The 12,668-nt window shown below is 38.2% G+C and overlaps 1 protein-coding gene across 1 annotated transcript in view; it reads left to right on the top strand.

Moving 5' to 3' along the window:
* The first annotated feature begins 3,277 nt into the window (after positions 1-3,277).
* The window catches only part of tmem117 (transmembrane protein 117), a 67,828-nt gene continuing 58,437 nt past the window's right edge, over positions 3,278-12,668 (top strand). The window contains exons 1-2 of the mRNA XM_057835615.1: positions 3,278-3,654; positions 6,094-6,412. Coding sequence (XP_057691598.1) covers positions 3,580-3,654; positions 6,094-6,412 — 394 coding nt within the window. The 5' untranslated portion in view covers positions 3,278-3,579. The remainder of the gene's footprint in view (positions 3,655-6,093; positions 6,413-12,668) is intronic.

Genomic DNA, 12,668 nt, shown 5'->3' with positions numbered 1-12,668 from the left:
TCATCTGGAAAAAAATGCAACCAAAAATATATACATATATACACAAAATTACAGTGTTTCGGTATTAAAATGTATATATTTATATATATTATTTAATATTAAATACAAGTCAAAAATAACAAGAATGGACATTTATATAACACTACCTTAGTTTTGTTTTTGTTTGTTTGTTTGTTTGTTTGTTTGTTTGTTTGTTTGTTTGTTTGTTTTAAATCCACAACTGATTTACTTTGCCTGCGAAATGACGTGAGGTGAAAACAACGCAGCAAACCCGAATATGAACATCGTGTTTGAACCCGAAATTTCAGCTCCGTTGATAGGATTTGTAAAACCTTCTGCGCAGTGATTTTTGTGATAAATCACAAAGTTTGAGTGTAGATCCCAAAATGGCCTTTAGATAGGACCCTATGGGATGAAGTTGGTAAACCAAAGGGAGAAAGGTGATGGAAAAAACTGCGTATGTGTGCCAGTTAACCTAGCAAACTTCATTACATTTCATCAAGTCCTCACAAGACACACAAATAGGAAGTGATATGACAAACTCATGTAAGTATTTTGTTTGCTTAAAAACAACCCAAAGTTGACTTGTTTTTAGCCAGGTTAGCAGTCAAAGCGTTGTTAGTGATAGCTGTCAATATGCCACAAAGTGACATCAGTAAATTATGCAAGTTGTAAATGTGTTACACTTACAGTACATTCTATTCAAATGACTCTACAGACTCCCCCATTACTGAGAAATATATTGAAAATGAATTTAATTAAATATAATTTCTCTCAGCAACAACCACTACTGTGCTACAATGGGCTGAAGGGCTGTGACAAAGAGCATGCATGTACTTACTGTCTCACGCCTAACCTACAAGCAGGGCTGTCAGCAGACTTGCAGGGGCCCGGGCACACCCATTAGAGGGTCCACCCCACGCCTGCCAACGGCTTGTCACGACAACATACGCGGTACTTTTATAGCTTGGCAAGCAATGACATCGTCAATTTTCAAATTATTTATTTTGAGATGGATAGTTAAATTTAACAGACCGTAATGTGATGTGACACAATATAAACAAACAATTTCCATCTATTGTCCCATGTAGGCTGCAAAACAATACAACTGAGAGTGCTATGCCTGCCTGCTAAGCAACAAAACAGTATAACTAAACATCCTGTCCCTGTCCACTGCACATTCCTGGGTTATCAAGCCCTCAAACAGTGATGCGCCTAGATTTTTTGACAGCAAAGTCATTTATAACATCAGTGACATCCAGTTTTTGAGTAAGCTCATGCTCAATGGAGAGCATGTCTAGGTTGTTAAGCCTGCCCTGTAATATGGTGGAGTGTAGGTATAATTTATTTATTAGTTTCATTGTTATTTCATTATTATTATTTTCATGTTACTGAACGCTCGCTCTCCTCCTGCTACAGTCACTGGCAAAGCCTCGCGCACCTGCTCCCCACAGACTAACATACCAACGTGAGAAGCATGTCTTGTCATACCGCAGCTCAATAGGCTACAAGCAGCCGGTGACAGACTTGAATCGGGCTTTGATCACGGTGATCGCGAATGTAAACGTTCATTGTTAGCGGCTGTTGCTCATTTATCGACATCACCGTCCACATCCAACTCTAGCCCGAATTCTTTGGCTTCTTGTCCCCCTTTTAAAAACTTCATCATTTTTTTCTCGTACACCTCTATGATCTTTATCTCTTTTTCTTTTTTTTTCTTTTCTGCACACCCGATTCATGATGACTCACCATGCTTGGAGTTTATAACAATGACAGAATTTAATTTCCCCCTTCAGGGCACCCTAGTGGAGCCTTGAGTGCGCCAGAGCGGGGTCAAACCATTCTCTGCTAAGACAGAGGGGGTGGGCATTGTGCAAAAAAAGGGAAAAAAATAATAAAATATATATTTAAAATATTTATTATGTTAAAGTAAAAATCAAACTAATGTTTGTGAAAAGTGGATCAATGGTTTCGCATTGTTTATTGTATTTGATCACTTCCAAATAAAAGACAATCATCCATTCGTGCGCTAAATTGTCATACTTTAGTGAGCACAAAGACCATACTTGTACATGAACCTAAAGCTGTCCATATAAAACATACTACTGAATGTTTAAACATCTTTTTTTTACTTTTATTTAGATTAACGAGTAAACTAGCCATAAAATCATAATGCATATAATTAACGTTTATAATCATTGCATACTCAAAACAGTGTTTTAGTATAGGGCGGAAAACACGCAGGTGACTTGAAGTACCGCTCTGAGACCCCCAATTTAGCCAACTTTCAAAATTGTCCGATATGCACGTGTGATACATCATTGGAAAGCTTAAAATCTCAATTTTCTGGGGGAAGAAAATTTTTGAACAGGAGGGCATTTAAAAAAAAAAAAAAAAAAAAAACATTAAAACGCAAAACCCTACCTGGAGGTGAGAGCACGCCAGAGCAGAATTACAGATGCCATCACTTTAACGAGATATTATCGCATACGTATGTTGTTTCGATCCAAACACTCCAAATGTAGCATGTATCACCGAGTGTCAAGATACAGCTGTGAATGACCACAGCTGGATTTTGGGGGGATTTTATGGGTGAAACATGGTAACATAACAAGGGTCGCGATGCAGAAATCGCCGACATCAAGGAGTGGTCGAGATTTTCTTTTTCATATATTTACCTTTTTAAAAGTTTTTTTCCAATTTTACCTTGTTTGGATCGATGATTTATCATCTAACATATCGCAAAAAATGCGACAGAAACAACAAAAAAATACAATTAAGCAATTGTTATGAGGTAAATATCCGGTACTTTTTTACAGACATTTTTTTTTTTATCGTGACGTAATTTGTTTAAAAGTTTAAAACATACGAGTGAATAATTTTTTTAAGTCTTTTTTTTTTTTTAACTAAATATTAGACATCAATTAATGATTCTAAGCTAAAAATGACAGACATTTTGAATCATAAATATAATTCATTACCTTCGTTTTATGGCTGGGTTGAAACAAAAGCGGTTGTGCGACGTCTGTAAACGGGGGGTTTCAGGGTAAAACGGGCAAATAAAAAATAGTTCGGGGGTTCATGCGCCATGAATCTGCTTTGGCAGCATATAGATGTATTGTTCTATCAAACACAACAGTTGTTTTGGCTTAAAATACAGTAGTTTCTTTTAAAGAGGAGTGCAAGGGCAGAAACTGCTTTTTCAGTCTTATCTGTGTTTTCCGCCATAGACTGGTAGCAGAACCCTATTAGTGCAAGATCAGATGAAGTGGCCCCACAGTTGTGTTTTATTTTGGCATTGCGCAACGGAAATGGTATTGTCAACCTGTAAAACTTGACGTCAGATGTTCTCAACGTGTCGGCAGGTTACATTGCGTTTCACTGATGCTATGCGTGATTATGGTCCTCCGCCTCTCTGCTGCATTAAGGTCCAGTCCGCAGCCAGACATCAGAACCATCCGCTGATCTCACTGCGAGACGAAGCACTGCTTCTCTTCCCTTGCTGGTTATGGATGCTCGGGTCAGGATTTGTCGGGAGGTGCGAATATCGCGCGGTAGCCACAACAGGTCGCGCAATAGATGATCTCTAGTCACGAGGGCACCGCTGGAGACGTCATGTGGCCGCCTGGGCGAGCTGGGAGCGGCGTCGGTAAGGTGCGTACACGTGCGCCTATGAGCGAGTGCACACCGGTAAAGGACCCACACTCACACAACCATCTCAACTTGTCCCCAGACATGTTAATTGACGCGCCGATTTTTAAAGCTGTCGAGTCTGAAATATTTACTCCTGGATTGATATTTAAACTTTGGATATAGAGTATGGATTGATCAGACTCACTGTCCACATGTGCACCCAGTCACTAGGCCACTTTAGTAAGTACACATGCACAAAGTGATGACAGTGCAAGAGCATTATCCAAAAGTCTGCCTTTAGCGACAGGATTTTCTATTTTTCTCAGCATTGCACTGTCAAATTTAACTCCCACAAGGAGTTGTCCTAATGCACACTGGGACATCTTTATAAATTTTACTTATCACCGAAAAGTTAGTTTACTGATCAGTGAAATGTGTCATAGTAGCTTGCTGTGGAAAATTAACTAGTTTTATATAATAAATTGATCGATATATATATTAGTGCTGTCAAATTTATCGCGTTAACGGGCGGTAATTTTTTAAATTAATCACGTTAAAATATTTGACGCATTTAACGCATGCGCGGAATGACCCGCTCATGCATTGCCTCAAACAATGATGCCGTTTTATGCACATTGAGAGCACACAGGCGTTCATTGGACCGCACCGTTTATTGGCATAAGCTTCGGCAGCTCCTTCACAACAAACATAAGTATCATTTAGAGAAAACACAACAAAATAATATTCCTATCTCTCCCAAAAAATTATGTTCACAAAAAGAAATAGCTATGCAAAATAACATAAAACTTACTCAGACTTTGGTCAAAGTCTATTCAAACATTTTGTTTAGCTTAACAAATACACTGGATGGCAATATTTAGGGACCGTTTACATGGTGACTCTGAGAATACGAACAATTTCAAATTTGCATTTGCATTTGCGTTTCCATTTGAACAATGTCGCAATTCCGCATGTAAACGATGTAGTATTCATGCCAAGCCCTAACTTGTACTAACATATATCTTTTAAGAACTACAAGTCTTTCTATCCATGGATCGCTTTAACAGAATGTTAATAATGTTAATGCCATCTTGTTGATTTATTGTTATAATAAACAAATACAGTCCTTATGTACCTCATGTTGAATATATATATATATCCATCTTGTGTCTTATCTTTCCATTCCAACAATAATTTACAGAAAAATATGGCATATTTTATAGATGGTTTGAATTGTGATTAATTGTGATTAATTACGATTAATTAATTTTTAAGCTGTAATTAACTCGATTAAACATTTTAATCGTTTGACAGCCCTAGTTTTAAGATAAAATTACTATAACAAGTACTAATATTTATTTTGTAAGAACTACAGGTCTATCAATCCGTGGATCCCTTTAACAGAAAGAATGTTAATAATGTTAATGCCATCTTGTGGATTTGTTGTAATAAACAAATACAATACTTATGTACAGTATGTTGAATGTATATATCCGTCTTGCGTCTTATCTTTCCATTCCAACAATAATTTACAGAAAAATTTGACATATTTTAGAGATGGTTTGAATTGCAATACATTACAATTAATTAATTTTTAAGCTGTGATTAACTTGATTAAAAATATTAATCGTTTGACAGCCCTAATATGCAAATTACTTATATATATATTTTTTTATTCTGATGGCTAATTCTAATCTGAGGTATTTGTTAGGTGTACTTAAAATAACCATATTTTCCCTTAATAAAATGTCTGCATATCAGGCTGCCTCCCACTGGCCAAGGCTGGATTGCTTTGCATCATTAAACCATGACCTTAAACTAAATAGTTGTGACAATTATTTTGAATTGTTTTGATTACGAGTGATAGAACAAATTAAAGTTGCATCTCAAGACAAAGCTGTATACAGAGCACAATAAAAAAAGACAGCTTGTACTGGCAGTGTAATGAGCTTTGAACAAGTCTCATTCATGCAGCTTGTTTAAAGGTTTAGATGACAATATGTCTTAATATCACCTGGGCTGTTGAGGCATCATGAAATGGGCCAAGACTTATGCGGTCATGTAATGTTTGTTGCATTTCATGATGTCCTACTGTGTGGTAGCACTCAAGTTTTCAGCCCAGAGTTATTTTTGGAAATCAGGGTATTGGCGTGAGAGGTCCAATCCAGAGCTAACTGTTTTGGGGGTTAGAGGAGGGGGTCATGTTTAAATGCATACAGAGCGGGACTGCTTCAGATTCTTAGGGAAGCACGCAAGCCTTCCAAGCCACTGCTAGGATTCCATGTATGTGATCCGTAACCGAAGTACTGTCACTTATCCGTCTGAATTTAGCGTAATCCTGAAACCAAACCTCAACAGTATTCCTCGTGCTCTAATCTCATGCTGAACGATGTTTCCCTGCTCTAATCCGCCACGCTAATGTCACTAATCTGATTGCAAGATGCTCTTTCTGCCTCCCAGGTGTGGCGTGGGTGGTGGCGGGGGGTGTGGCGCAAAAGGATGGAGACAAGCAGTTGCTTCCGCTATTACTTCAAGCACCCTTGGTCACGCATTGCCGTGGCCTACTTGGTCATCTTCTTCAACTTCCTCATCTTCGCCGAAGACCCCGTGTCCCACAGTCAGAAGGAGGCACGCATAATCGTGGTGGGCAACTGCTTCTCCTTCCTTTTCAGCAAGTACCCTGGAGCAGGGTGGAGTGTCCTCAAAGTTATGTGTTGGATACTGGCCATTTTAAGCGGCCTACTCGCGGGGAAGTTTGTATTCCACCAACTGATATTTGGTAAGTCATGCACAATGGAATGTGAGTCAAATGTGCAGAAGCCCTGGCTCTGTTGATTTAATGACCTTTTTCACAGCAGTCATGTTGACATAGTAGAAAAAACAATTCCCACGAGACATAAACTGCTCACAAAATGGTATGGATTTTTCACTATCAGCTGAAATTTCAGGAGGATCCTAAAGTTTAAATTGAGATAGTTTTAGTTTTAATTGGATTTCATTAGTTTTAACTGGACTTCCTCAAAACTAAAATGCATATGTTCTGCTGTTCAATGTTTCAGTGCTTCAGAACAGGATTAGCTGTATAGAAAATGATTGGATGGAAGGAAATCTAGATATGACAAACAAACTACGAGGGGCATTCAAAAAATAATGCACTCAAGTGCATTGCTCGTACAGGATTTTACCAATCTTGTTTATATTTGGCACAAACATGATAGGACACACCTTTTTGCGATGTTTATATGTGTTTTTTCTTATTTTCTGATCTTTAAAGCTTAAACTAGCTTCCAAAATGGCTGGCCCTCTTGAAGCTACTCAGAAACAAAGAGCTGTAATTGAATTCCTTGTTGCAGAGGGAGAAACCCCTCTGGGAAATGTCTACAAGGATGATACCATAGACTATTGTACTGTAAAAAGATGGGTACAGTGGTTTAAAAATGATACTGAAGACCATGAAGAGGTGGGTAAAGCCAGCATAGCCGATAAGCGCCTTAGTGGTCGCCCATTCACCTCTGATGAGCTTCAAGAGGGGCAGCCATTTAGCTAGTTTAAGCTTTAAAAAATCTGAAAATAAGAAAAACACATATAACAATCGCAAAAAGGTGTGTCCTATCATATTTGTGCCAAATATAAACAGGATTGGTAAAATCCTGTACGAGCAATGCACTTCAGTGCATTACTTTTTGAATGCCCCTCATAATTGTAGCATGTTGTAATAATGGCCAAATACTGCTCCTTAAACAAATAAAGATGGTGCATATGTTTTTTATTATTGTTTTGATAAAATTAGTTAATAGAAAAAGGTAACCAAGGTGTCTTTTTTAAACTAATCCACACATTAATTTTGGTACAATATTTTTTTTACCATGTTGTGTGAGTGATGGTAGACATCTTTGGTTCGTGCTTTTGTGAAGCTGTTGACCTTGTGCAAACCCTCTCAGAGAGCCTGTTTTCATTGTGCTGTAATCCAATATCAGGGCATCATCGCATGAATTTATAAGCTTTTTTGCCAAACTATTCCTTTGTTGTCCAACATTTTGCAAAGCTCTTATGTCATCATCTTATGAAGCTTCACATTTTCAGGCATCCACACAGGACAGTGCATCCTCGATTTTGTTAATATCCTGACACCTTTTTATTAACTTCTTTGCACAAGTTGTCAACAGCCTGTTAACGAAATAACATTAGCACAGGTTTGCTTTTGCATAGCCGTCACTCTTTGTGAATAGTCAGACGGGGTCCACCTATAGAGTATGTCGGATTGGTTGTAGCCTGCAGGAGGCCATCTGGCCTCTGTCATATGTTGTTGTATGCCATGTAGCGACATCATCTGTACAGTAGTAGTATACTGTTTCTGGTCAAAGTGCAATGGCTGTGTACTCTATCTAGACCACTGTGCAACCATTGGCATCCTTCATCTCAGCCACTGAGATTTTTGCAGAATGTAATTAGCGCTAATTACGTATTAACACGAAATCAGGGACTTTACACATCTCAGAGGTGAGGACACAATGCTGCACTGTGAGATCTGAGCTAATTTATTATCAGCTCTGGGGATACTGGTTATTCCCAAAGCCTGTTAAAGTATCCTAAAGGTGAATGGAATATGGAAAGGGTAAATACTTGGTGTGCAAGATAGAGTCAAGACTAGTTGCTCATTAACATACCAAAGGAGGCCACAGATGTTTGGCTGAATTGAAATGAAAGATTCAGGAGAAATGCAAGAATTAATGGAAGCAAACATGAAGGATAATACACAATTTCATAAAAAGCTTCTCTTGGCGTTACTAACCACTAACCACAGCTGAAATATTTGAAACAAAGGTGTTGTTAAATACTATTTATTACACAAAGTGTAAGACATTGAAGCAAGAACCAGTCCTCAACGTGACATAAATTGATAACACACTTATGATTATAATCAGGGGCGCCGTATAAGGGTGAAAAGTGATACTAATTCTAAGGGCCCATGCCCTGATGGGGGCCCACAAAGAAAATTAGAACATTAGGTAATCGTTTGCAAATTTAACTATTGATCATTATAATTTCAATAGGAACAAAACGAAGGGTTTCTTTTTCTTGTTTTGTTTTTGGCAAAAAGTAAACACCCAGAGAGCATATGTATTACCAGCCACCACCCCCAACCCAAGTATTTTCATTAAATGGTTAGGTCCGCCCTTCCCTCGATCAGACCGGGAGCAGCGGTGCGCATTTACACCAGACAATGACTCGGAGTGCACGGAGTGTGGTACTGCAGAAATGTTTTCAAAACAAAAATCGGGTTTTCAAAAGAGGAAAGAAAAGAAAGCAAAACAGGAGATGGGTAGAAAAGGCCAACTGGATGTGACAAAGTACTTCACAAAGGAAGGTTGGTGTCTTGTGTCAGTGTAGTGCTGAAAATTAACCTGTTATCTTAGCTCCAAAGCGAGGTGTCAGCTCACTCCGTAAGAAATTCGGGATTTTCCCAGCCTCAATGAGCGACATTCACCTATTCAAAAACATGAATTCCAAATAATGACAGCATTTTTAGTATCCTACAGATGTTAGTTGGTGTGGAAATTTTCTTTTTTTAAATCTGCTTGAATCCAGTTTGTCAAGAATTTATTGAATTTAGTTTGTCATCAATTGAATTGTTTGTTAACAAGGGACCTCACTTCGGCGCTGTAGCCAATAGTGGAGATCGCAAGTTTCCAGATGAGGCTGAGCCTACTCCATAATAGAAATATTGTAATTTTTTGCTAGCTAGTGTTTGCTCCACTTTTAGCTTACATTTAATCAGTACAGCAGGCAAACCCTTATCAATCTCTTCATACTAAAACAGTTTTATACGGTATACTGTAATGTATACTGTAGTATAGTTAATTAATTAATTATTTCTTAATTATAGTATAATTAATTCATTATGGTATTTGCTTTGAGAGTATTTCTAATAAAAATTAGATTGTAAAAGATGGCCTTCATTACATTTCCTATAGATGATCAGTCTATTCATTATTGCTCTATACGCTGTATGTTTACATAAATATATTTTCATCTTAAATTAAAGCAGCAAATGCACAAATTAGTGTGTAAAGCTTCACCAGAATGCAGGAAATTACGTAGTTGATACTCTAAATGTGTGTGTGTGTCCCCTGGCGCTGGGCCCCAAAGTGATATCTTTTCATGGGGCCCCAAATCCCTGGCAGCGCCCCTGATTATAATAAAGGAAAGGAATACAGTAGTAATTTTTTTTGGTCTTTGTATGACCGTTTATGTCACCATCAAAGGCCGCTCCAAACCCAACTGGCTGTTGCTGGTAATTTGTTCATTTTTTATTTGGAGTCTTCATACTGAAAGTACTGAGAGATAGTGTTGTGAAAAAAGAGCTTAATTAGTGACATTTCCATTCATTAGAATGTTCAAGGAAAATCTTGAACTCATATCTCAAGGCAATATATTTTCATAGAATTATAAAGCAATGAAAGCTTGCGTGATAAATAAGGAGTTATAAATTAATATTAGGATTTGAATAAAACATGCGAGTAGGACTTAGGTCACCTTCAGTCTTTTGCTACCAGCTGCGGGGTGCTCATCTGTCACTGTGTTTGTGTGCTTCAACAGAAGCTTAATCAAAACTACTGTGTAACATCTGACACACATAATTGCTCCCCACTGTCTCAGGGGCTCATGTTATTTTGTCTATTTGTTATTTTCTGCTAATTTGGACTCTGGTGTTGGCCTTGAATATGTCAACAGCTACTGTGTAAGGTTTTTCCCCTTTTCTGCCCCAGTGGGTGGTTGCTATGGATGTCATCCCAATCACTGCACGCCATCTTGATATCATACGGAGAGGAGATGTAAATGTGAGAGGAGACAATTTAGACACAGCAGGGAGGCTATTTGAGCTTTTACTCATTAAGATTGGGGTTGTCCGCCTATTTTAGCTTTAATTGGACATTAATCAAAATAAATGGTGGATCTCAATATGACACATCAGTATTATCAGTTTTTAGACTACATTATATTGACTGAGCACATTGACGGATTAAATGGATGTCCTTTTTAACCACTAGATGGAGACAATGCTCCTTTATGTATCATTGCCACAATTTAAAAATGAGGCGTGCCCACATAAAGAGGAATGAAGATTTTCATATGAATGAATGCCCTCCAACAGAGACTGGAATAAAGAAATGTCAAGGATCTGATCTCGAATATAATTGTGTTTCCTTTTTCCTGTGTGTGTTTTTGTGTGGCCACCTCATCTATATGTTGAGACTGTGCCTACAGCTTGGACAGCACCAATGAATCATTCCTTATCGGGGGCACACTGTGACTCAAAGTGCATGCTTGGGCTCACTGCCTTAACCCCCGCCCCCGATTCCACTCTTTATTTTTGTAGAACATTTCTTTTACTATTTATTTTTTAATTCATTATGGATGGATGCTGGAGATATACACCATGGATGTAGTTGTAAATGCAGGACTCATTGGCACTGGAGGCAATTAAATTCAGCCATGCAAGGGAATTCAATTATGCAACAGTGATGAGCCCTGAAATACCACAGAGCAAGACGTATGGTTTGGAATCAACGCTGGTCATTTCTGGTTATTGGAAATTGACCTGGGTCCACTGGCTCCAGTCATTCATATGGCCTTCCCAGAACAAAAAAAAAAAAAGTCTAATTATATATGTATGTATGTGTATATATATATATATATATATATATATATATATATATATATATATATATATATATATATATATATATATATATATATATATATATATATATATATATATATATATATATATATATATACAGTGCCTTGCAAAAGTATTCGGCCCCCTTGAACCTTGCAGCCTTTCGCCACATTTCAGGCTTCAAACATAAAGATATAAAATTTTAATTTTTTGTCAAGAATCAACAACAAGTGGGACACAATCGTGAAGTGGAACAAAATTTATTGGATAATTTAAACTTTTTTAACAAATAAAAAACTGAAAAGTGGGGCGTGCAATATTATTCGGCCCCCTTGCGTTAATACTTTGTAGCGCCACCTTTTGCTCCAATTACAGCTGCAAGTCGCTTGGGGTATGTTTCTATCTGTTTTGCACATCAAGAGACTGACATTCTTGCCCATTCTTCCTTGCAAAACAGCTCGAGCTCAGTGAGGTTGGATGGAGAGTGTTTGTGAACAGCAGTCTTCAGCTCTTTCCACAGATTCTCGATTGGATTCAGGTCTGGACTTTGACTTGGCCATTCTAACACCTGGATACGTTTATTTTTTAACCATTCCATTGTAGATTTGGCTTTATGTTTTGGATCATTGTCCTGTTGGAAGATAAATCTCCGTCCAGTCTCAGGTCTTGTGAAGATACCAACAGGTTTTCTTCCAGAATGTTCCTGTATTTGGCTGCATCCATCTGCCCATCAATTTTAACCATCTTCCCTGTCCCTGCTGAAGAAAAGCAGGCCCAAACCATGATGCTGCCACCACCATGTTTGACAGTGGGGATGGTGTGTTCAGGGTGATGAGCTGTGTTGCTTTTACGCCAAACATATCGTTTTGCATTGTGGCCAAAAAGTTCAATTTTGGTTTCATCTGACCAGAGCACCTTCTTCCACATGTTTGGTGTGTCTCCCAGGTGGCTTGTGGCAAACTTTAAACGAGACTTTTTATGGATATCTTTGAGAACTGGCTTTCTTCTTGCCACTCTTCCATTAAGGCCAGATTTGTGCCGTGTACGACTGATTGTTGTCCTATGGACAGACTCTCCCACCTCAGCTGTAGATCTCTGCAGCTCATCCAGAGTGATCATGGGCCTCTTGGCTGCATCTCTTATCAGTTTTCTCCTTGTTTGAGAAGAAAGTTTGGAAGGACGGCCGGGTCTTGGTAGATTTGTTGTGGTCTGATGCTCCTTCCATTTCAATATGATGGCTTGCACAGTGCTCCTTGAGATGTTTAAAGCTTGGGAAATCTTTTTGTATCCAAATCCGGCTTTAAAATTCTCCACAACAGTATCTCGGACCTGCCTGGTGTGTTCCTTGGTT

This window comes from Corythoichthys intestinalis, chromosome 5 (genome assembly GCF_030265065.1).
Source record: "Corythoichthys intestinalis isolate RoL2023-P3 chromosome 5, ASM3026506v1, whole genome shotgun sequence".
NCBI classification, from domain to species: domain Eukaryota; kingdom Metazoa; phylum Chordata; class Actinopteri; order Syngnathiformes; family Syngnathidae; genus Corythoichthys; species Corythoichthys intestinalis.
The sequence above is the reverse complement of the archived record's forward strand: the minus strand, read 5'-3'. Positions and strand labels throughout refer to the sequence as shown.